The 25,363-nt window shown below is 49.0% G+C and overlaps 1 protein-coding gene across 1 annotated transcript in view; it reads right to left on the bottom strand.

Annotated features, from left to right (window-relative positions):
* The window catches only part of RABEP1 (rabaptin, RAB GTPase binding effector protein 1), an 82,392-nt gene extending 71,513 nt beyond the window's left edge, over positions 1-10,879 (bottom strand). The window contains exon 1 of the mRNA XM_058675243.1: positions 10,622-10,879. Within this exon, the coding sequence (XP_058531226.1) occupies positions 10,622-10,640 (19 nt within the window). The 5' untranslated portion in view covers positions 10,641-10,879. The remainder of the gene's footprint in view (positions 1-10,621) is intronic.
* Positions 10,880-25,363: the final 14,484 nt, after the last annotated feature.

Genomic DNA, 25,363 nt, shown 5'->3' with positions numbered 1-25,363 from the left:
CAGGTTTGGGGGAAAAAAAACATTTAATTCCATTGTTTCACAAGCTTTCTAAAATACCCTTATATTTCTGGCCAATTACTGAGTATTTCTACATGGGGTCCCATGAGTATTCCAGATCAATGTAAATAAAACCAAACTGGTCACTTGCTACTACTAAAAATCCGTCCTTGCACTGTTTGCTTAGATTCTGTCTCCTCTCACAACATCCTCTTTAGTTTCTCTCCTCTTCACAGCCCCCCCAAAATGCTCAGCAAGTTGTCATTTTAGTACCACCATACTTTCCGCATTTATTATTCACTTTATTCCCAGTAACATAGGTTATAACATCATCTCTCACCAAGACAAAGCAGGAGCCTAATTTACCTTAAAACCAACCATCTGCCTCATGGCCAAGCTTCTGTGCCATTTCCATAGAGAGCTTCTGAGCACAGCATTGCTCAATCCAAACATACAGGCCATGCATCACACAGGAAAATCCAACCTCGGATGGAAAAGCTGTCCACCATCCAGGCTCTCTCTCTTCAAGCCTGACTGAGTGGACTTCCTACAACCACACTGCACATACTCCAGCCCGTCACTTCATGATCCCGCTAACATCTTTCTCTAAGGCATCACAGCCACCTCTCAAAGGTTTTTTAAGTCTAAGAAGCAATAGAAAATTGTATGGACTTCCAATACATGCTGTTCTGCACATAGAAACGCTGCAGAATGCCTAACCACAGCCCACCAACAAATGCACCCCCCCTTTTTTTGGTGGCAAGAACACTCAACATCCACTCTGCATTTTTCAAGAGTGTCATGCCATTAACTGTTGTCACCATACTGTGCAACAGACCTCTTGAACTAATTCCTAACTAGAATAACATTTTGACTCGCATCTCCACAACCCCACTTCCGCCAAACCGCCCCACCTCTGGTAATCCCCGTTCTGCGTTCTAATTCTAGGAGATCAAGTTTCTCAGATTCCACATGAACGAGATCATGCACTAGAAAGGTACTTCAAAAAGGCTACACAAAAAAAGGAATTTAAAGGCAAGTCGGATATTAAAAAAAAAAAACTTCTCAAAATCCTGGTTGTTGTGCTCAAAACACATTTTCCACAAACTTCTAGAAATCCCCTTACTTCAATTAACATAGTGGTCCCCAGGCTGACCCACACTGTCACAAACAATAGACTTTCCTTCCCTTTAAGGCTGAATGGTATTCCATTGTAAATACAAACTGCCAGATGTCCACTGGCTACAGTGGACGGTGTCACAGGAAACAGGACACATGCCCAGGGGCGGGACAGGTGGATCATAAGGTTCTTCTGTTTTTAATTTTCCAAGGAACTTCCATACTGCCTCCCAGAACAGCTGTAATAATTTATATCCCCACCAAGAGGGTGTAAGGGTTCCCTTTTCTCTATATCCTCATTTTTACATTTTTATTTGAAAAGCACCAGAGATCTCCTATCAGCTAGTTTACTCTCCAAATGCATCCCTAACAGCCAGGACTGGGACAAACTGAAGCCAGAATCCAGGAACTCACTTCAGTCCCACATGGGTGGCAGGGACCCAAGTAGCTCAGCTGTCATCTGATGCCTGCCACTGTGTACACTAGCAGAAAGCTGGATGTGCAGCCAGGACTAGAACCAGGCATTCCACGCACGTGTTGGTGGTGCGCCAACAGCATCTTGCCCATTCACCAAATGCATGCCCTTTCTGCTTTCTATTTGGAGGGCAGAGAAACAGGAGAGACAGAAAACTTCCCTCTGCTGGCTTACTCCCCAGATGTCCGTAACAACGTGGGCTAGGCCAGGCAAAAGTCAAGAGCCAGGTACTTGGTAAGGACCCCAAGTCCTTGGGCCTAGAATAGCCGAACTTCAGCAGGCACTCTGGTGTGGGATGCGGCCATCTGCAGTGGTGGCCTCTCGGCTGCACCTCACACCATCTCCCCTCCATCTCTTCCGTACAGTCATTTTGACAAGACAATGACTCATTGTGGCTTCGATTCACACCTCCCTGGATGTTAGTGATACTGAGGATTTTTCTCATAGATCCGTTTGCCATTTTTATGCCGTCTAAGAAATGTTGATGAAGGCCTTTTGGCCGTTTTTCAGTCATTTGTTTTTCCTGCTGTTCAGTACACGCGCACACACACACACACACACACACACACGATATTTAGCCCTTTAGCAAACACATGGTCTTTGAATCTTTCTCCCATTCCATAGGTTGTCTCTTTGCTATTGTTTACTTTGCTAGGCAGAAGGTTTTGTTTGATGTAATGTTATTTATCTATTTTTGCCTTTATTGATTTTTTTTTCCTGTGACTTTAAAAACCAACAAATAAAAAGCACCATTGTCCAAATCAACAGAGATGTTACCTTGTTTTATTCTGGTAGTTTCATAGTTTTGGGGTCTTACATTTTAGTCTTTGGTCTTTTATTTACTTTGACAAAAATCTAATTCCTCTGCATGTGGGTGTCTGGTTTCCACAACACCACTTATCACAAAGACTCTTTATTGTCATGTGTTCTTGGCATCTCTGCTGAGATTCAGCTGGCTGTGGACATGCAGCTTTGGCTCTGGGCTCTCTATTCCGCCCCATGGGTCTAGGTGGCAATGCCTATGCCAGCCCCATGTTGTTTACATTAATACAGCTTCTCGTACACTTTGAAATCATAGTATGAGATGTCTTTGCTCTTGTTTGTTCGTGACTGTTTTAGCTATTTGGGGTGTTTTGTGATCCCCCCCGCAAATTTCTAGACTTCTTTTTTCTATTTATATGAAGCCAGATCTAACATACTGAGTAGGAATAAATTGAGAGCTTTTCTTTTAGAGATCTAGAACAAAATAAGGATGCCTGCTTCCAGCACTTCTATAGAGCATAGGACTGGAAACCCTATCCAGAGAGTTAAGAGAAAGAAAGAAATCAATATGCAAAAACAGTAGCATATCTACCCTAACAATGACCTCAAAAAGGAACCAAAATTACATTTAAAAAATTGTAGCTGTTAAGATATTTATTTGTTTGGAAGACAGAAAGAGAGCTTCGATTTGCTATTCCACTCCTCAAGCAACTACAGCAGTCAGGGTTGGGCCAGGCCAAAGTCAGGAGCCAGGAAGGCACCTGCATCTCCTTTTGGCCGGGCAGGAAGTCAGGTACTTCCCTGCTATTTACCAGGCACATTCAAAGCAAACTGGATCAGAAACAGAAGAGCTAAGACCCGAACAGGCACTGTGAAACTGGATGTGGCCTGCAGTCTGTCATGCTATGCCACAACACGTGCCTTAAACACAATTTAAAAATCAATTTACCCAGCGCAGTGGCCTAGCAGCTAAAGTGCTTACCCTGAATGCACCTGGATCCCACATGGGGTACCAGTTCTAATCCCGACAGCCCCACTTCCCATCCAGCTCCGTTTGTGGCCTGGAAAGCAGTCGAGGAGACCCAAATAGGCTCCAGGCTCCTGACTTTGGATCAGCTCAGTTCCAGCCATTGTGGTTATTTGGGGAGTGAATCAGTAGATGAAAGATATTCCTCTCTGACTCTTCTCTCCTCTCTGCATATCTGACTTCCCAATAAAAAAAAATGTTAAAAAAAAAATTTAAATCGAGACAAAAAATCAATACCAAAAGCTGTAAGAAATTATTGAAATAAATAAAGACTGGGTCTGGCATGGTAGCCCAGCAGCTGAAGTCCTCACCTTGCATGCACCAAGATCCCATATAGGCACTGGTTCATGTCCCAGAGGCCCTACTTCCCATCCAGCTCCCTGCTTGTAGCCTGGGAAAGCAGTCGAGGATGGTCCAAAGCCTTGGGACCCTGCACCCGCATGGGGGACCCAGAGGAAGCTCCTGGCTTCGGACTGGCTGAGCACCAGCTATTGCGGCAACTTAGACTGAATCACTGGACAGAGGATCTTCCTGTCTCTCCTCCTCTCTGTATATCTGACTTTACAATGAAAATAAATCTTTTTTAAAAATGGAAGAAGACACAAATAAATGGGAAGATCTCCTGTTCCTAGCTCAGAGTAACTTAAAATGCTCATATCACCCAAAGCAATCTACAGCTGGAATGCAATCCCTGTCAAAACACCACTGGCAATCTTCACAGAAATAGAAAAAACCCAAGTATATACGTAGCTCTGGCTCTAACATACTGTGTTACAGTTCCTTCTACATTAAAGTTTTTCCTATAATTTGTTGAGTGTTTATCATGATGGGATGCTGAATTTTGTCCAGCATTTTTTCTGTTATCTATTAAAATGACCACGTGACTTTTGCTGCTTGCTGTTTCCGTAAATGCAGAGTTACTGCTGTGCATGTGAACCCATCCTCGCAGCCACGGAGTGGGTTCTACAGGATGGTGCTGAGATCTTCTGAACGTGCCGCCCGGTGGCGAACATCCTGCTGACACCTGCGCTCTCATGAAGGATACTGGGCTGTGTTTTGTTGTTGTATCGTTTGGTTTTGATTATAAAGTGATGTTGGCTTCACAGCATGAGTTTGGAAGTATTCCCTCTTCAATTTTTTTGCAAAAGTTGAAGAAGAAATGGCATTAGTTCTTCAAATGTTTGGTAGAATTCACCGGGAAGACATGAGGTTCCGGGCTTTGTTTTTAATGACAGCCTTATCGTTACTGAATCAATCTCTTAGTCATTGGTCTGTTCAGATAGTCTATTTCTTCAACATTCACTCTTCAGAGTTGGCATATGTCCAAGAATTTCACCATTTCTTCTTCACCTGCCAAACAATTCTACACAATTCTTAGGGCTCTCTTCAACTACAGCTTTCTCCAACACAGCTTGGGATGCAGCGAGGAGGAAGTGGTGGGGGAATCCTGTGGTCGGTCAACATTCTGCACAATCAGACATCTATCTCTACCATATGTCACAAAACATTAGCAAATGGGAAAGAGCCACCACAGTGTTATAACCGTGGGCTGTCTTCTGTCTTTCACTAAATGCTGAGTGCTCTTTGTCCTGTGGCAAGTACTACGCTGAGAGGACCAGCTCCAGTGGGGAAATTGCCTTTCCCTTAAAGTGTGTATCTTTATTTTACCACTAAGTGCTTAAGATCCAAAAGGAAAGGGGCACTTTGCTATAATATCCCCAACATGATGTCCATTATCAGTAAGTACAAGCAGAAAATATTTGCTTAAAGAATGAAAGTATCAGGCCCGGCACAATGACTCAGTGGCTTTATGTCCCAGCTGCTCCACTTCCCATCCAGCTCCCTGCCTGTGGCCCGGGAAAGCAGTGGAGGATGGCCCAAAGCCTTGGGACCCTGCACCCATGGGGGAGACCTGGAAGAAGCTCCTGGCTCCTGGCTTTGGATCAGCTCAGCTCCAGCCATCGTTGCCACTTTGGGAGTAAGCCAACAGATGAAAGATCTTTTGTCTCTCCTCCTCTGTATAAATCCGCCTTTCCAATAAAAATAAAACAAATCTTTTTTCTTTAATACTCATTTTTTAAAAATATTACCAATTATCTAACATCAGGCTATACACACTCTGTTATCACTTTTCAGCAACATTTTCTGGAAAGGCTCATTCTACACAAAACGAAGCATTAGTCAGAAGAGAGGTAACAGCCCCACTCCACTCCTAAATTCTAGTGCTAGCTCAGCTACACTAGTTAGTCCCTAATTATTCCCCTATCTGTGAAATCAAGATAACTAGTCTCTAGGATTCCTTTAAGTTATCTGCCTTTATATGTTCTGATTTTCATACGGTAAAGATACCTAGAGAACATCAAGTAACACCAAAAGCCATTAAATTTGTAATAAATATCAGTTCTAGGCTTGTCATAACAAGAACTGATACTATGAAAATGCAAATGTTGAGGATTCTTAGGACCAGCGTTGTAGCACAGTCTGCTAAAATGCCACCTGCATCCCATATGATCACTGGTTTGAATCCCAGCTGCTCCACTTCAACCCAGCTAACGTACCAGGGAAAACAGAAGTGGCCCAAATGCTCGAGACCCTGCACCCCTGGGGAAGACCCAGGAATTCGTGGCCCCTGGTGTTAGCCCAGCCCAGCTGCAGCCATTTGGGGAGTAGAGCAGCAGATGGAAGAGCCCTGTCTCCTCCCTCTCTGTAACTGACATTCAAATGAATATCCTGCCCCCTCCCCCCAAAAAAAGATGGCCCAAACACTTGGCCTTGTCACCTATATAGGAGACAGTGCAGGGAGTTCCTGGCGAGCCGCGACTTGGCTGATGCAGTCATTCAGGACCAGTGGATAGAAGATCTGTCTCCTTCTCTAATTCTGCCTTTCACATACATAAAATTTTACCTCCAAATAATGTTCTGGATTCCTTGCAAGAGTTCCACCTTAGGATGGGGACAGAGTCCCCCGGGGGCGCACCGAGGGCAGGTGAACCCATTTTGCTAAGGCAGAAGCCTCTACAGTACAGAGAAACTAGAGAACCTTTCAACTGGGCCCTGATGAGCAGAAAGAATGCGGCAAGTGGCCAAATACAGAAGGGTTCAGAATATTCCATTCTGGTGAATGTAGTTGGACATTTAGCCATCAGCAGCTCTTAATTTCCAAATTAATGAGAAAAAGAAACCCAAACAACTGGGAGAGGAAGCAGGTACTAGACACACACAGGTGGCCAAACAGAAAGGTGCTGTAATTAGCAAACCCACTATCAGGTGCAAATCAAAGCCAGCATGTCACTTGCTGCAAGGACTCCTTCAGGGGCCTCCCAGCAGCCCCAAGGACTAGGCACCCAGGCCAGCCCACACCTGCTTCACACCCTCTGGGCTCCACTCCAGGCACACAGACATTCCTGCAATTCTCTTAGTGGTCCTGCTTCCCTCCCCCACAAGCCGCGAGAAACACACTCCCATCCACCCACGACACTTCCGCTTCAGGCCCACTTTCTGGGAAACCCCTGCTGGTCTCCCTAAACTGGGCAGGCATCTTCAGACATCACAGCAGCAGAGCACACAGGCGCTCAGGCCTAAAGCTTCCGAGTGATCCTGGTCTCCTCCGTCCTCCTGCAGCTCATACCCAGAGCACCGGCAAACCCTGCTCGTCCCCCTGCACGCTATTCCAAGAAGTCCTGTCGCCGCTTCAGAGAATCCACGCCTGCCTCACCTCCCTATTACTCTAATGCCAATCCTACAGCCCAGACTGACTTTCAGAAACCTCACTCCTCAGTTCAAAGCCTTTTGCCACGGCTTCCTGTGCTAAAAGTGAGTCTGCACCACACGGAGGGCTCTGCCAGATCTGCCTCAACACCCTCGCCGTCGCTGCCCTCCCCGCCTGCCATCATTCCAGCCACGCTGACCTCCAAGTCATCCCTCAGACACATCACCACCCCAAGGCATCTGCACAGAACTCGGCATTCTCATCTGGAGAGCCCTTCTCCATTTACCCTCGCAGCTAACTACTTCCTACAGGAGTCTCCGCACAGACATCCCCTGTCAGGGACAAGCAGCCCCGCCCCTTTCTCCACCCTGCTCCACTTTCTCTTCACTTTCATAGCACCGCGTCACCTGAGGATTCCTATCAGTTGATTATTTTTGCTTTTTCATACCTGCCTCTCCCACACTGGGGCAGAGTTACTACCTGCGTTGCCCACGGACATATCCCAAGTGCCTTTTAAGTAGCACACACCTACATGAGGCGAAGGAATGGTTCATACCTGTCTGTGGGATTAGCTAATTAATAACTCAATGATTTGCTACTTAGGAACAAAGGCTGGGTCGGGCTTTGCTCATCCTCTTCTTCCTTAGCATCTAACACAGGACTTGGCATAGACCAGGCACACGATGCTAGCTGAACAACAGCGCATTTTGAAGAATTACATCAGAAGACACAGACTTAAACACAACTGATAACATTTGAAACTTGTAAAATTGTGGAGGAGAAAATCCACCCCCACCACACACAACACACACAACACACACACACACTGCTGGCAGGTGTGTAAACTGACACCTTTGAGAGTGAGCTAGACACAGCTATTAAAATTTAAATCAGCACTCTAATTCAGCAGTCTTACCTTAGAAAAGGCTGTCTGAAAACAGGTTCAAGGACATCAGTTACAGCACCATTTATTAACAAAAACCCCTGAAGACAGTCTACTTGTCCATCAAAACAGAAACAAGTCAATATGAAGCAATTCTAAAAGCAAGGCGAAGCGCACACGTCGTGATGTAGTGCGATGCCAGTTCAAGTCAAGACCTGGAAACTGCACCATGATCCAGTACCTAGGACAGAGGGTCCTGGCCTTACATGACCTCTGTTTCAATCCCAGCTCCCTCACTGACTGTGTAGCTTCTGTTTTGGTTTCCTCATCAATAAAATCAGAGCAGTAATATTACAACAGTACCCACCTCAATAATAGGACAATGGCCCGATATAACGCCTCCCATACAGACAGCCCATTACGTGGCCCTGTAACTAGTGACAAGAAGATAATGTTAACATCTAAGAATGGCAGGTTGTAGACCTGGTATGGGAAGTATGTCTATTTCAGGAATAAAAGGTACCTGCTGCCTGTGTTAACTCTAGAAAAAAGTGAGAAATGACAGAAAACTTCAGATGTGTCCAAGATAGAGTAAAATAAATACCAACATTTGAAATTGTTGTCCTTTGTATTCTCCAGGGAAAATAGACTCATCAATTGAATTTTTACTGGCTATTAAAATAAATTTGAAACTAGTAAATTAAAAATGCTCCATTAAAAAAAATACAAAAGCTGACAATATAGACTCAAAAAAAAAAAAAAAAAGGCTGCAGCTTACCTTTTCAATTAACACAAGAATCTACCACATCTCCACGAAAAACAAAGCAAATTGGGGGGGGGGGGGGATGAAGGGAAGTGCTGTCAAAATAGACAAATGCCTCTGAAAGGGGATGAAGTTAAAGGTTAAAGGTCAAAGGCAGGCGACCAGCTCCTGCCTGTCACACATGTGCTGAAGAATCCTGGGCTGGGCTCAAAGCTAATTGGGTCTGTGTGAATTCAACTAAAAAAGAGACCAGATCTCTCTCCCCTTCGGTCCGCAGTCCCTGTCCGTTTACTACATAAATCTAACACAGCTGCCATCGACCCAAACTAAATCTCACCCTGGAGTCACAAGCTTTGGAAAAAAAAAATGGGAAATAAACTTGCACTAAGAATAGCAACAATACTAGAGCTCCTGAAGCTAACTTTTCCTAGCTTCTCTCAAGTGCTTAGTCACTTGTGCCTATCTACCACGAAGACCATTGCATATCTTGCAAGAGGCACGGAATTCTGATTCCAGGCTGTCACGTCACCTGAGCAGCCCCAGACATTTGTCCCGTACAGCCTGGCGGAAGGTGGTGGCAGTGTCCGGGTGGGCATACCTAGTTGCCCACATCAGAACCAGCAGGCCGGCTTGCTGTTAACAAGCAGGACTTGTGGAGGAGCAAAGCCTGTTTCCCTAACACCAGATGAGAGAATTAAAATGTAGCCCGCAAACATCCTGAGTATGTGACAGTGCACCAGAAACGTCTCCCTCCTCTTGTACAGGAACACAAGTAGCGAGCAAGTTAAACAGCTGCAGCTGCATCCCCCCCCCCCCAGGCAACTTACAAAATCACAGAGCCGGAACAGGCTCTCCAGACAGCAGCTAGAGCCTTCACACCTGATAACATTGTTTCAAGCTCCTCCAAGAACAAACAGGGAGGATACTTCCAGAAAAATCTCTGGCTGAAGCAAGTCGGGAGGAACTTCCCCAGTACAGCTCTGAAACCCGAACATCCAATCACACTTCAAGATGCGAGGCACACACACACACTGATGACTGACCAGACCTGGGAGCGCTCGTCAATGAGAACAGCTGGATGTTGCACAAGCTCCAACATACCGCCTCCTAACACTAGACTGAGGGGGGTCCATCTCGCCAGCAGGCCCTCGCAAGCAAGCTGGACTGTGTGAGGTACCAGTCTTTTTCCTTCCAGGAATACGGATGCCATTCACTCAAACGCCGGCCTTCTCCAAACACCCTTCTCTTCTTTATTGCTACAACTCTTCTAATACTAAACCATCATTTTACTTTGCCACACGTCATGTTGTTATTCTCCCAGATTAAAAAAAAAAAACAAAAAACCCACGACATAACCTTTCACATGGGTGAAAGACAGGCTCAGAGAGGCTAAAAAAAAAGAGAAGAGGAAAAAGTGAGCCCAGAGATCCGGGGTCCTGGACTCAGCACTCACTAGGGAGCTACACTGCCACTTCAGGGGAAAAAAGCTACTCCATGCAGCTCCTGACCCTGGTTGAGATTTTGTATGTCGCAAAGCTAAGCGCAAAGGGCATTTCAGCATGGACTGGTGAGAGCCTACCATCTCCACCGCCTAGCGAACATTTTTTTCTTTCGCCCATCTAGCACATGTTCCTCGGTCCCCTCCTCCCCACAGGCAGAACCCACGTGCCAGCCCCGCCGCTGCCCGCAGCACCCCGCGCCCAGGCGCCTCACGCGCCCCAGGCGCCCCGGCTCCGCCAGGTCCCCCACTCCCCAGGCCCTGCGCCCCAACCCCGCGCCCTGTCGCCGGGCCCTGCGCGCGCCCTTCCCGCCCGTCCCCTCCCCACCCTGCGGCGCCGGCGCCGGGCAGGCCGCGCCGGCCGCCCTGCCATGGTGGGCAGCCTCACCGTCAGGCCGGTGCGCCATGGCCGGGCGGGCGGCCTCGGGGAGCGGGGATGGCGGGGGATGGGGGTGGCGGGGTAAAGCGGCGTCTGGGACTCCCGCTGGCTCAGCTGGCGGAGGAGGCGTCGACCGAGGAGCCCCCGCTGCCGCTGCCGCCGCCGCCCAGGGAGGAACCGCTAAGGCTGGAGCTGCCGGCGCCGCCACAGCCCCGGGCAGAGACGGACCCGAGCGCCGACCTCCGCCTCCTCATCCTGACAGCGGGAAATAAGCAGTGCGCAGGCGCGGGGGGATGGGGCGGCACGTGACGTGGGCCGGAGGGAGGGGCGGGGCGGGGAGAGCGGTGCGGGGGGGCGGGAGGAGGAGCAGGAGGGAGAGGAGGACTAGCAGGAGAGGAAGAGGAGCTGGAGGAAGGGGAGGAGCAGGAGCTGCAGCAGCGGCGGCGGCCACGGGAGGGCCTGGGTGTCGCAGGTGGCTCTGAGGCCTGCACCCAGCCCTGACGCCGAGGACTGGGGGGAAGGCAGGCGGATGAAGCGCACCTGGCCCCTGTGTGCCCTTGGGGAAAGACCGTGTCCGGCCCCAGGTGTTCTGATGCACAGGCCAATGCGCTTAGCAGTCACAAAAGTCGGCCTGCTGACCTTCCAGCCCTGGTCCCTGCACAGTTCTGCCCATACCCGTGGGCCAGAGCACACCCTCTCCTCTCCTGTCTCTCACTGTGGCCGCCTTCCTGCCCCAGGGTGAGGAGTCGGGCACCTGTGCCACTTCTTCAGGTTCAAGTTCTGGATCCCTGGACCCAGAATTAACCTGCCCTTGGTGGCTCAAGTTCTGGCTTCTTTTGCCAGGTCCACCCTCTGGAGGGCAGAGGCCCGGCATCCATCAGTGACCAAAAAGGCAGCTGTGTCAGGGGGCAGCAGCACAAGCTGCTATGTCCATGGTGTGGGGCAGAGGTAAGAAAAGCAGGCAGGTGAGTCCTGGGCCGGGGCCTCTGCTGCCCTCAGCAACTCATCGGAGTGCAGGCAATCCCAGGAGTCTGAGCATTCCGGATTCAAGCCTGGCTACCAGGTGAGCAGGCAGACCTTGGGTCAGGCCGGAGCAGCACACTGCAGCCCTCGGTCGTGTGCTAACAGGGAGGCAGGGGCCATAAAGATAGCATAGGCCAATGTGCTGCACACAGGGGCTCCTTCCAGTGAGTCAGCGACACGTTTATTGCCACCGATGGCTGGGTTTGGAACCCTCGGAGTCAAGGTCACTCAGGATGGTCAGGCACTTGGTGCAGACCCTGCTCCCCTGTGCTGTGTGGGTGGCTGAAAAGAGGTTATACTCTGGGGCACCAGGGGTTGGTACAGTTTCTTATTCGTGGGTAAACCCTAAGATGCAGCAGTTCCCCATTTAGATGTACGTCCTGGAGAAAACTTGTGTGTGCTGAGAGGTCCTTCCTGGTCATCACAAAATGTGACTTTCTGTTCCACAGAAAACTGAGAGATAAGATACAAACCTGGCAAATGATTTCCTGTCAATTGCATCGCACATGGGCCCCAGCGGAGGTATACCCTAGGTCATAACAGGAAATAAGTGACCCAAGGTTCATCAACAATAGATTTAACATTTTTAGTGGAATACGGAGTGGAGCTCTCTACGGACATGGAAATGAACAAACGTCAGCCAAACTTGCCAAGTCAGTGACTCACAGACAGAAGTGTAAAGTCAGAGGAGCAGGCCTGTTCCATAGCCGTCAAGACACGAGTTACAGCACCTACATCCGACTGCCCAGGTTCAAGTCCCAGCCCTGCTCCTGACCACGGCTTCTGCCTGAGGACTGACACAGGAAGCCATGGGATGGCTCCAGTCAAGCCTGGTCCCAGCTGCTGGCTGCTTGCAGGCATTTGGGAAATAAGCCAGCAAATGGAAGATCTCTCTCTCTCTCCCCTATCAAGAGAAAATGGTGAATTGTTAATATTTTAGTCAGACATGCAGAGAAGAGGAAAGACAGAGAAGATCTTCGGTCCACTGATTCACTCCCCAAGTGGACTCAATGGCCAGAGCTGAGCTGATCCCAAGGCAGGAGCCAGGAGCCAGGGGCTTCTTCTGGGTCTCCCATGCGGGTGCAGGATCCCAAGGCTTTTGCTCGTAGACTGCTTTCCCGGGCCACAAGCAGGGAGCTGGACGGGAAGCAGGACCATCAGGATTAGAACAGGCACCCATATGGGATCCTGGCACTTTCAAGCCGAGGACTTTAGCTGCTAGGCTACCACACTGGGCCCAATTCTTAACATCTTAAAAGATAAAATGAAATAATACGTCCGTTTATATTAAGTCCCCAAAAAGGCAGGACTAAGCTTTCTGCATTCATAGCTAGGAAACTATAAATGTAACAACAGTAGCAGTACCACAGGTGGGGGAAGGAAAGACAATGCTAACCACGGCACCCAAGAGCCAACCTTCTATAATGCCAGCACCACTATTGCTTTTTTATTTGAAAGGCAAAGTTACTGAGAGAGAAGGAGAGACAGAGTGAGATCATCCACTGGTACACTTTGGACCAGATCTGGGTGGGATGCTCCAAAGCTGGGTTCAAAGCCAGTGGTTCTTCCAGATCTCATCTGTCAGTTCATGGGCCCAAGCCCTTGGGCCAGCCTCTGCCGCTTTCCCGGGTGCATTAGCAGCGAGCTGGATTGGAAGTGGAGCTGCCGGGCTGTGATCTGGAGTTCATACAGGATGCCTGGGCACTGCAGGTGGAAGGCTTAGCCTACTACATCATGGGGCTGGCCCCAAGCAATGTGCTGTTTCTTACCCTAGGTCCATGTAAGCTCATCTACAGATCTAGCAAGCACAGTCTTTGACAGAGCAAATAGAACAGATGAGAAGGATTGGGGGATATGTGCTAATGAGAACCAAAATAAGCAGGCTCGAGCGAACCCTAAAACCCCCACAAGGGAACGCATTCATAGAGTCACATGGTGTAGGTTGCAGGAGGTGGGTGTCCCTCCTGCACTTTGCCCTGGTTGGGCCACATCAGTGGTGACAGCTGTGTGCATTCTGGACTCTTCTGTTAGCCAGGGGACGCTGATCAACACCAGTGCACAGAAGCCCAGGGAATGATGAATCTGCAAATTTTTCTGTGCAGAATACATGGAGCTGGCAAAGGACATTCTCTTGGGGGTGGGCGAGGCTGAGCTGGACCTTTCAGAGGGTCCTCAGGTCTGTGGGAGACAATGGGTACCATGTTCCCAGGACTGCAGCTCACCCTAAAGAAGGATTGACCATGGGAGAGGCAGCCTTTCAGGGAGTGAGCTCCCTGACACCACAGGAATGCAAGAACAATTGGCTGGCAGTTAGCCAAAGGGGCTGCAGGAGGACCTCCTGCTGGGTGGGGAGTCCACAGGACTAGCTCCAAAATTCCATCATTCTCTTGAAAATAAGAAGTTTGCCACATTTTAGATCTCCATGGTAGTTTGTCACTGATGCCTCTTTATTTCACTCTTCACAACCACCCAGAGTGGGTGATGAGCACACCACAGATAAACCAAACTCTAACTGGAGGCCCGGACTATGGCATAGTAAGGTAAGCTACCACCTGCAGCACTGGCATCTCATATGGGTACTGGTTCAACTCCTGGGTGCTCCACTTCCAACCCAGCTCCCTGCTAATGCACCTGGGAAAACAGGGCAAAGTGGCCCAAAGGCTTGAGCCTCTGCACCCTCGTGGGAGAACCATAGGAAGCCCCTGGCTCCTGGCTCTGGACTGACCCAGCTCCGTCCATTGTGACCATTTGGGGCTGAACCAAGCAGATTCTGACTTTCAAACAAATAAATAAAATCTTAAAAATAAAAGATTCTACCCGGAGCGGGTATTTGGCCTAGTGGCTTGAGATGCCCACACCCAGAGCCAGCATTGTGGCACAGGGAAAGCAACCGTCTACACCACCAGCATCCCACATGGGCACCAGTTCACGTTGAGAAGATGGCCTAAGTAGTGGTGACTCTGACTCACATGAGAGACCCAAATGAAGGTCCTGGTTCCAGCCTGGGCTGACACTGGCCCTGGCAGCCCCTGGGGAGTGAACCAGCAGATGGAAGATCTCTGTCTCTCTGTAGCTCTTTCAGAATAATGCCCTTTCACTGCCCCAAATGGCTGCAATGGTAGGAGCTGAACCAATCTGAAGCCAGGAACCTGGAACCTCTTCTGGGTCTCCCATATGGGTGCAGGGTCTCAAGGCTTTGGGCCGTCCTTGACTGCTTTCCCAGGCCACAAGCAGGGAGCCGGATGGGAAGTGGAGCAGCCAGGATACAAAGCACTCAGTGGGATACCAGCACTTGCAGGAGGAGCATGAACCAATTGAGCCGTAACAGCAGGCCCAAATCTTTTTTTTTTTTTTTTTAATGCCTATATTCTAGATTAGAGAGCTCAGTTCCCCATTCCAGCTTCCAACTGATGCACACCCTGGCAGTTAAACAACTTGGATCCCTGCCTCCCATAGGGCAAAATGGCCTAATTCAGCCACGTGACCATTTGGAGGAAATAAACTAGTGGGTAGGCACACGTTCTCTCTCCTCTCTCTCAATTAATTAATTTGAACAATTATTCCAAAATTTTATCCTGGGGCCCGGCGCCATGGCCTAGTGCCTAAAGTCCTCAATTTACACGCACCAGGATTCTATGTCGGCACCGGTTCTAATCCCGGCAGCTCCACTTCCCATCCAGCTCCCTGCTTGTGGTCTGGGAAAGCAGTCGAGGACGGCCCAGAGCCTTGGGATCCTGCACCTGCATGGGAGACCTGGAAGAGATTCCTGGCTCCTAGCTTCGGATCGGCACAGCACTGACCATTGCAGTCACTTGGGGAGTGAATCATGAGAAGGAAGATATTTCTCTCTGTCTCTCCTTCTCTATATATATCTGACTTTCCAATAAAAATGAATAAATCTTAAAAAAAAAAATCTATCCTGTAGTTTCCTTCCAGTACAAACATGGCTGTCTGACCAGGCATGCCAGCTGACAGGTCAGTGAACTGCACTCACCAGCTGTCCTCCCCTCTGGGACCTAGATTCCCTGGGTGGGTGGAGACACCATGTCCTGGCTTTCAGCAGGTGACAGCTTCGGTGCAGATGGCGGAGGAATGAACAGAACCAGGGACCCGCCCTGCTCCGGGCACGCGGAGGCTTCTGCACATTCATCAGCTGAGTCCTGGCCGCCTCACGGAGGCTTCTTAGGAAAAGCACGCAGGAACAGACACTCATACTCCCCCACTCCCAGAACTTCGGGTGTCCCCTCCTACCTCCCTGACCACAAGCAGCTGCCTCCCCATCCTGGGACTGGGAGAAGGAAGACGGTCACCCGTGATCTTGGCTCCAGTCGATCTCCGTCCCTGCCCGGAGTCGGGAAATCTTAGCCGTGTGCCCACTCAGAAGGCCAACTTCTCTCTCATGCTCTTCCAAGATGCTGACAATCAGAAGACTCAGAAATGCTGGCACAGCTTAGCTCTTGATCCAAACCGCATCCCTGACCCTCTCGGAGCCCTTGTTCATTTTGCTCTAATGCGGGAATACCAAGGGTCGACCTTGTGGCTCAGTATGTGGCTCGAGTGGTCCGTGCTAAGCCCTAACGTGTGGAAGTGGCTCTGTAAACGTTGGCTTCCCCTCTCCTTCTTTCCTTCCTTTTTATCTTCTAGATAAGTGATTTCTACCCTGGGGAGCAGAGGCTCTAGACCACAGAAGTTAAGCTGTGCAGGTCTTCCCTAGGGATTCAGAGTAGAAATGCCCAATATTTGCAAAAGCCTAACGGAACTGTTCCATTTGCTCTAGATAACAGTCTCAAGGCTAACCTGTCAGGTTTCTTTGCTTTGGACAGAAATTACGCCACACCGCTTATCTCTTGCTGATAACAAGCCTTATTCCATGGGTGGTCATTTCCCTGGCGGTTAAGGTGCCGATTGGGACATCCATATCAGAGTGTCTGCGTTCGAATCCTGACACAGCCTCCACTTCAAGCTGCCTGCTAATGCATGCTGTGTAGGCCACAGATAATGGCTCAAGGACTTGGGCCCTGCTCCCCACCTGGAAGACCTACACTGAGTTTCCAGCTCATGGTCTCCGCTTGGCCCAGTCCTACAGGCACATGGACAGTGGCCCAGAAAACGGAACTTGGTCCGTCTGTCTATGCCTGCTTGTCTCTCTTCCTCTTTCTACCTCTCCAAAACAAAGTATATGATCATTCCAATTCTATATTGACTAATAGTAGTACAAATAAGTATATGGGAAAGTTTCAAAAAACGTGTAGAGAAATAGAATTAAAAGATTTTTTAAAAAGTTTTAAATGTAAGCGTTTTTCACAACATAAACTCCATCAAGTCCAAAACATATGTAAGTGATCAAATCAGCTAGCCAGTACCTCACGGGAAAAAAAAAAAAAAAAAAGCCGAGAGTCTCGGGAATTTAGTTGCAGTAGTAGTTGCGTTTTCATTACTGACTGAAGGGAAAATGGGTTCCTTTGAATGTTTTTTAAGTATTTGGAAACTGAAAGTTTTACGACTGAAAGGTGAGTACCTAACGGTTTCCCGTTGCCCATGTCTGAGCAACCACAGTTGTTGTGGTGGGGGACTCCCCGCAGAAGAGACCCCCAGGATTTTTTCTAGAAAAGCTTTCACTACCTTGATGGAAACAGTCTCCAGAAAATCTACACTCAAGATGCCCTAGCGGGGACCAGCACTAAGACACGGAGTGCTAAGCTGCTGCCTGTGCTGCTGGCATCTCTGTGAGCCTCAGCTGGAGTCCCAGCAGCCTCACTTCTGATCCAGCTCCCTGTCAGTGTGCCTGGGCGGGCAGCCAAAGATGATCCCAGTGCTGGGGCCTCTGCCACCCACATGGGAGACCAGGATGGAGTTCCCCACAGCTATCTGGGAAGGGAACCAGCAGATGGAAGTTGCTCCTCCTCCTTCTTCTTAAATAGTTATTTATATTTATTGGAAAGGGAGATAGAGAGAAATACAGAAAGATCTTCCCTCTGATGATTCACTCCCCAAGTGGCCGCAAAGGCTAGAGCTGAGCTGATCCGAAGCCACAAGCCAGGAGCTTCCTCCCACATGGGTGCAGGGTCACAAGGCTTTGGGCCATCCTTGACTACTTTCCCAGGCCACAAGTAGGGACCTGGATGGGAAGTGGAGCAGCCTGGATAAGAACTGGCACCCATAAGGGCTCTTGGAACGTGTAAAGCAAGGACTTTAGTCACCAGGATACCACGCTGGGACCTCTCTCTCCCCTTCTAACTCTGCCTTTCAAATAAACAAATAAGCCTCTTCAGGGTGATGTGTTCAGCATTCCTGGGGAGTGTTGCCGTGACTTTTGGCTCTTGGTGACCACTGCTTTGAATGTGTGTTCTCTGAAGGATCAGAATGATAAACCCATGTTTTCATCTCCTATTACAATTCTCAAAAAACAAAACAACAAAAACCAACTGCAGGATTCCAAACCTATTTGTTTAAAATTTCCAGGGAGGACCCAGCGCAGTAGCCTAGTGGCTAAAGTCCTCACCTGGCATGCGCCAGGATCCCATATGGGTGCCGGTTCTAATCCCGGCAGCCCCGCTTCCCATCCAACTCCCTGCTTGTGGTCTGGGAAAGAGGTCGAGGACGGCCCAAAGCCCTGGGACCCTGCACCCGCGTGGGAGACCTGGAGGAGGCTCCTGGCTCCTGGCTCTGGATGTGCTCAGCTCTGGCCACTTGGGGAGTGACCCGGCAGATAGAGGTGTTTCTTTAGAACCGGCGCCCATATGGGATCCCAGCGCATTCAAGGCGAGGACCCTAACCACTACGCTATCACGCCGGGCCTAATTCTTACATTCTCAAAGAACGCTGGGAAAAATATACCTCTTTTCCAGGCTTCTTATCAGATATCATTGTGACCACCAATTTTTTAAATCTAAGGTTAAAATTTTCAGTCTTACCAGTGCACTTTTCAGCAACTGTGTCTCTTACTAATTTTCGTGTCTCATTGCATTGGCAAGGACCCTCCCGTAGCTGTTAAGCAGTATTTCTGATTGTGCGGCTGGACTCTTCCTTCAGTGCCCGGTGTAAAACGGTTCTCTGCAGACCTGTGACTCCAGACCAAGGAAGAGAGAACCGTAAGAATCGAGGCGCAGACCTTAGTCTCCACTCTGCTTTTAATTCCCCTGGCTCATTCTGGTTTTGTCTCCTCTCCTTTGCTTCCATTATGTCCTACTGTGGTTTTTATGCAAGCCTCCATTTTACAGATGAGGAATGAATGCCTCCAATCGTCACAGAGCTAATTAGTCACTGTCGGGTCTATGCCCAAGGCTACACACAGAATTCTGGGGGAGTTGTGGTGGGCATCGTGGAATGGTGGGTTAAGCCGCTGCCTGGGACCACCATATTCCATAACAACATAGGCAGTTGTTGCTTCAAGATTTGATTGTTTTGAGAGAGACAGTGTTCCATTAGCTGGTTCACTCTCGATGGCTGCAATGGCCAGCACGGAACCAGGTTGAAGCCAAGACAGACTCAGCCCACGTGCATGACTGGAACCCAAGTACTTGAGCCGTCACGGTCACTGCTGCCTCCCAGGGCGTGCATTAGCAGAACACTGACACAGAGAACAGAGCTGAGCCTTCACTCACACCCTTGGGGAAAGCATGTAGGTGTCCGAAGCGGGGGTGGCAGACGGTATAAAAGCCTAATCCTCCACGTATGACACCAGTATCCCATCTGGGTGTCAGTTCAAGTCCTAGCTGCTGATCAAGCTCCCTGTTGATGGCCTGGCAAAGCAGTAGAGAATGGACCAACGCACCATGCAGGAGACTCCCAGCTGCAGATTGGCCCAGCTCTGGCGGTTGCAGCCATTTAGGGAATGAATCAGTGGATGGAAGCTCTCTCTGTCTCTGTAACTCTTTCAAGCAAAACAAAGAAATCTGAAAAAAAAAAAAAAAAAAGGAAAAACTATACCAAAACACCTGCTCTTGTGTTTGTTTTTGCCACTGAAATAGGGAGTACCTGGATGAGTCTGAAGCAGTGTTGGATGTGCAGGAACACAGTGAAGATAGTGCCGAGTTCCAGAGTCCCCACCCAGCTGGTCTCCCTGCTGCTCTCATCTTATCTTACCAAGACGCACTGATCACATCTGACGGCACTGCGGCTGCATGGTCAGTGAACTGGCATGTTTTATCTGGATTTCCTTTGCTTTGACCCTAGCATCTCTTTTGCTGCTGTCCTGGGGTCCTCTCTAGGTCACCACGTTGCACGTAGCTGTCCTGTCTTGCTCAGCTTTGCATTGTATTGTTTTTGTGCGAGAAGCAGAGAGTCCAGAGAGGGCCAGCTCACTCCAAGCAAGACAGGTGCTCCAGGTGTTGGGGTTCAATGAATCTGAGCTACACTCCAAAGCAAGTGAGATGATTTTAACTTCTAGTCCAAGGGGCAACCTCTTGCCGTAAGCAAGAAGCACCCTGAATGAAATAATCGTGGGGTTTTTATAGTAAGAGAATCAAAAGCTACGTGACAGTGAACAAGTACATGATCAGGGGCTAGCAGTGACACAAAACAGAAAGCATGTGATAGGAATTTACAACGTATAGATTGGGGGTCCTGATCACATCACTTCAACAGACAGTAATAAAACAGCATGCCTCGGAGGTAGTTGTCTTTGCTGTAAATCCAAAAACTCCAAGGTTATCCCTATCCTGTCTGCCTCCTGGTGTTTCAGGAAGCAGGAGCTTTGCTCCTAACAGGATGGAATATCTCTTTGGATACTCCAGACTTCCAGGAGTACAGTCACTTTTACAATTATTCCTTTCACCAGGGCTCCTGGGTGGAGAGGGGGCCCCTGCAGATGGGGGAGGAAGACGCAAGGGCAGCCATGATCTTGGCCTCACTTATTGCTTATGCATTGCCCTTCAATGGTCCCAATTCAACAGAGTCTCTACTTCTATGACACAGGTATCACAACTCCTCAAAAACCAGGTGTGCAGCGTGCAAAGATAAACTAATGAGACCAGGGCACGCCCCAAACAAGGAAGGGCAGACCTGTTGCTTTTCCCATCCCTGCTGAGCTCATGAGGCCAGACAACAGTGTACTAATCAGTTCTGACAACTATGGCTAACAATTGAAAAAGAATGAGACAGTTTCTCAAAAGAACAGTCAAGATGCCTGCTGTCATTAACGCTGCCTCTCACCCTGGTGTGCAGTCTGAGAAAAACAGAGTAGCACGGGTAATCACACGCAGGTCATCCCGTCTGTTGGTAGTGTGTGCTCAAGGCCGCCTGCTGTGGACAACAGCATTTCCTAAGCCTGGCAGGTGTTCCAATGACACACGTCTCGGTGAATCTGAGGCTGCTGTAGGCTGTTCTTACCCCCCTCACACCATGTCCAGGGTGCTGTGGAATGAATGCTCGTTCAGCAGTTCGTGCGTGAACGGAAGAGGGAAGTCTTCAAGATCAGGAAGCTGCCAACCTTGCCCCCCAGTTTGCAAGAGGACCCCTGCGCTCCATCTGCCCCTATACACCCCAAATTCAGAAGCCTCTGAGTTCCTTTGAAGGTCATCTGCCTGGACACCCCTCTTTCAGCTGACTCTTAACAAAGTTCCAGGACTTGAGTCTGAATAGGATCTCATCGAATAAACTCTCCCTGACCCCTACATTCCAGAGATAGCCTGAAGACCCTCAGGGTCCATATCCTCATGCTTGTAATAATAACAATTATATATATTTATAATATATAAATATATATTATATATGTTATATATGTATATTCGTGGTGAGTGAAGCTGCTAATAGTGGTGCTGATATTCCATATCCGAGTGCCATCTTTCCCTCTGTCTTTGAAATAACTAAATAAATTTAAAAAAAGTTTTTATTTTGTTCATTTGAGAAGTAGGGACATTCCCTCCACATCTACAGTAGCCAGAGCTGAGCCGAGCCATAGACACAAAGCTGGGATCCAAGTCGAGTCTCCCAAATAGCCAGCAGCAGCCCAACCACTTGAGCCATCCACCTACCTCTCGGGCAGGAAGCCGGACACAGGACCAGGAGCTAGACTCGAGCCTGAATGGTGTTCTAACCTCTAAGCCAAACATCCACCCCAGTGTTTGCAATTTTGGATCATATTGTTTTTTATCATCATTCGTGAAGGCTGCCTACATGCCACCAAGACTTCAGTGAATACAAGGGAGGGGGGGTTAAAAAGTGCGTGGTTAACTTTGGATTTGATGATTATATCAATCTATTTCTCTCTCTTTGGTCAGATGTCAATCTCACACCCAGATGGCTGTCCCAGGCAGCCAGGGCGAGGTCTACAGATCTCAGGGCACACGCCTGGTCTCTGGCCCGGAGCACACACAGGAAGTCAGCCAGCCAGCCAGCCAGCCAGCCGGCTACAGTTATATTTAGGCTTGTGTCACCTGAGGGGTCATCCATTAATCAGGACACAGTGGCAGCTGCGGCCGCTCAGGAATAGACTGAGGTGGGACCGGAGGAAGAGACGAAAAAGGTGGGAAAGCTGGGCACTGCCCTCAGGCTCACGTCAGCCAGTCGCAGGCAGGATGCGCTTGCACGGCTGACAGTAAGCCCGGAGAGACAGAGAGCAGACCCAAGGAGGAACTTGACTTTAGAGAGAAATCCATTTTTAGCTCGGGTAAGGGCTAAGGCCGTTGCCCCCGAGATCAGCAGGAACAGCTTGGGTTCCCTTGGGGGCCCGTTCTGCCCTAAAGCCCAGGTGGGCACAAGCACAGCGACTGGCTCTCAGACCCCTCCCAGCTGCGTGGCACCCAGCTGCAGGCAGCAGAGAGCCACGGGTCACAGAACGCCATTCCCCAGGAAGAGACATGCTGGAGGGTTTTTTCCAAGTCCCAAGGGCTGGCCTTGTCCTAGATTTGGTTGATCAAATGACCCTCCTGGGAGCTGGGGGATGGGCACTACGTGACCCTGGATCCAGTTGCTCCTCTTATCTCTAAAGTCCATCTCCACCCCCCCCCAGGTCACCACTGCCTGCTTTTTCCGGGTCCTGCTGCCAGCTCTGGCTTCCCACACCCAAATCCCATCTGAAAGGCTGGGGCATGTGCCCACTCCATGGGGCCATCTCCCACTCCCCACACCCTCCCCCGATCCTCCCTCTGCTTGCCAGGTACCCCTTGTGCTAACACCTGGCCTTCTCCGACCCTAGACTCCTCTCTGGCTAAGAGCTGTGTTGAGCTACTCCTGATGTGAAATCCACTGTGCATTATTTCAAGTGTAGAATCTAAGAAGTTCTGACACACATATGTATCCACAGCTCACCACCATAATCACAATAATAAACGCACCTTCACCCCACAAGTTCCTGCCTGCCTCTTTGCAATCCCATCTCCGCACTTCTCCGCGGACCCCTCCCTCTCCACAGCCACAGCTCACTGTCCCTGCAGCTTGCAACGCGGGGACTCCAGTAGCTAAACAGAATGACATAGGAGCTGCTCCTTTTCGGTCTGACTTCTTGCACTCAACATCATTATTCCGCGATTTCTCCGTGCTCTTGTATGTCAGTCAGTCCTTTCTCTATATTGCTAAGTAGTATTCCACCAGACAGACAGACTACAGTTTGTTTATTCATTTACCTGCTGATGTCCCAGTAAAGCTGCTATGGACATTTCCCATTCTGTTTTCAGATGGATGGACTTTTTTTTTTCCTTCCTCTTGGGCGACATCTGGGAGAGTCACGTGGGAAGTGAATATTTAAGGAAGTATCTGACTGCTTTCCCCGGGGAGGGCTTCTGTTACCCACCCCACCCGCCTGACACCGTGTACACCTCCTCTCCCCTTCCAATACCGGGAGGAGGACGCCAACCTTTCATATTTTAGGCATTCTCATAACTGGGAAGCTATCTCCCTGAAGTTTACATATATATAAGATTTATTTCATTTTTATTGGAAAGGCACATTTATAGAAAGCAGGAGACACAGGTTTTCTGTCTGTTAGTTCATTGTCCAAGTGGCTGCAATGGCCAGAGCTGAGCCAATCCAGAGCCAGGAGCTTCTTTCGGGTCTCCCACACCGATGCAGGGTCCATCCTCCACTCCTTTCCCAGGCCACAGTCAGGGAGCTGGATGGGAAGTGGAGCAGTTGGGACACAATCCAGCACCCACGTGAGATTCTGGCGCATGCAAGGTGAGGATTTAGCCCCTGAACCAACGCACCGGGCCCATCTCCTGGAAGTTTTAATCTCCATCTTCCCAGTAGCTACATATGCTGGGCATTTTTTCATCTGCCTGTTTGCCACCTGTGTATCTTCTTTGGTGAAGTTCTAAATATTTTCCCAACTGGACTTTTTTTTTTCTTTTCTTATCAAACTTGGAGAATCTTTTGTGGATTCCATACGCAGATGCTGTTTCTCAGTATTATTTCTCAAGGTTTGTTTTTGCCTTCCTGGTGTCTGGCGAGGAGAGGCTTCTAATTTCGATGCAGCCCAGTTTGTGCATTGTTATTCTTTTACAGACAGTGCTTTAGGTGTGACCACTGAGAAATCTCTGCTAAGCCAAAGGTCATGAGGATGTCTCTGCAGAGGTTGTAGCGTTTTGAGTTTTCCCTTCAGCATTTAGTTCTAGGATGCATTTTTGGTTGTTTCTTGCGTCTGCAGCTTGAACACTATCTGTTGACAACTCCATTCTTTCTTTCTCCTCTGGACGGCTGTCTAACCTGTGTCGGAAATCGGGTGGCCGGGCATGTGCAGGTCCAGTTCTGGACTTTATTCCGACACGCTGATCTCTTCAGACAATGAGAAAACTTTCCTTCCTCCAGCGAGTTGTTTTCTTCTTCAGTATACCTTTGGTGAAAATCGATTGGCCATATCAATGTGAGTCTATTTCAACCCTGTTGCAATGATCCTGTGGCTCCTGGAGTTCACCTGTATTACTTGAAACTTGCTGGTTGCCGCCCACCCGTGGCCACTGCCTCCAAGGTTACCAGCTGTATCCACGGAGGACATTCTTCCCTCCTGGGAGCCTCCAGGATTGTTTCTGAAGTTATATGTTGATGTCCCACAGTGCAAGGGCAATCCTTCCCTCTGTGTCAGCAGGTACAAGAGCAGAAGGTGTAAAGCACCCTTGAACTCTGACCCCTACCCAGCAGCTTTGGGTCCTTTCTTGTTTCTCATGAAATGGCTCACCTCCTGGGTGCCTTAGTGAGGGGAAGCAAGACAGCACACACGAGGAGCATGTGACAGGATGCTGACTGGGACCCTGTGCCCGTGTGGGAGACCCAGAAAAAGCTCCTGGCTTCAGATCAACTCAGCTCTAGCCGTTGTAGCCATTTAGGGAGTGAACCAGTGGATGAAAGATATTTGTCTTTCTTTCTCTCTGTAAATCTGCCTTTCAAATAAAAATAAGTCTTTCTCTTTAAGAGTGTACAAAATTCACCTCTCAAATGTTCAGCTCTTTGGCTTTATTTATATTTTTATAGAAATTAATTTTTATTTGAGACAGATTTACAGAGAAGGAGAGACACAAAGAAATATTTTTCGCAGAACCAGGCTGAACTGTAACACCCATTGGTTCCAGTGGAAGTCGAGGCTGGAAACAGAACCAACCCAGCAATCGCAACCACCAGCTGATCGGGGCAATGGACTGTGCCGGGCCCTGTACTTGCTAAAACATACAAGAATCTGGTCTGGGAACACCTCAGACAAAGTTTCTTTGGAGATCTCCCCAATTGAACTGCTGCACTCAGAACCCTAACCATGAAAAGACAGAAGACAGAACAAGTCAATCAACCACCTCAGCTATA

This window comes from Ochotona princeps, chromosome 17 (genome assembly GCF_030435755.1).
Source record: "Ochotona princeps isolate mOchPri1 chromosome 17, mOchPri1.hap1, whole genome shotgun sequence".
NCBI classification, from domain to species: domain Eukaryota; kingdom Metazoa; phylum Chordata; class Mammalia; order Lagomorpha; family Ochotonidae; genus Ochotona; species Ochotona princeps.
Note: the sequence above shows the minus strand (reverse complement) of the source record. Positions and strands in the feature narration are given on the sequence as shown.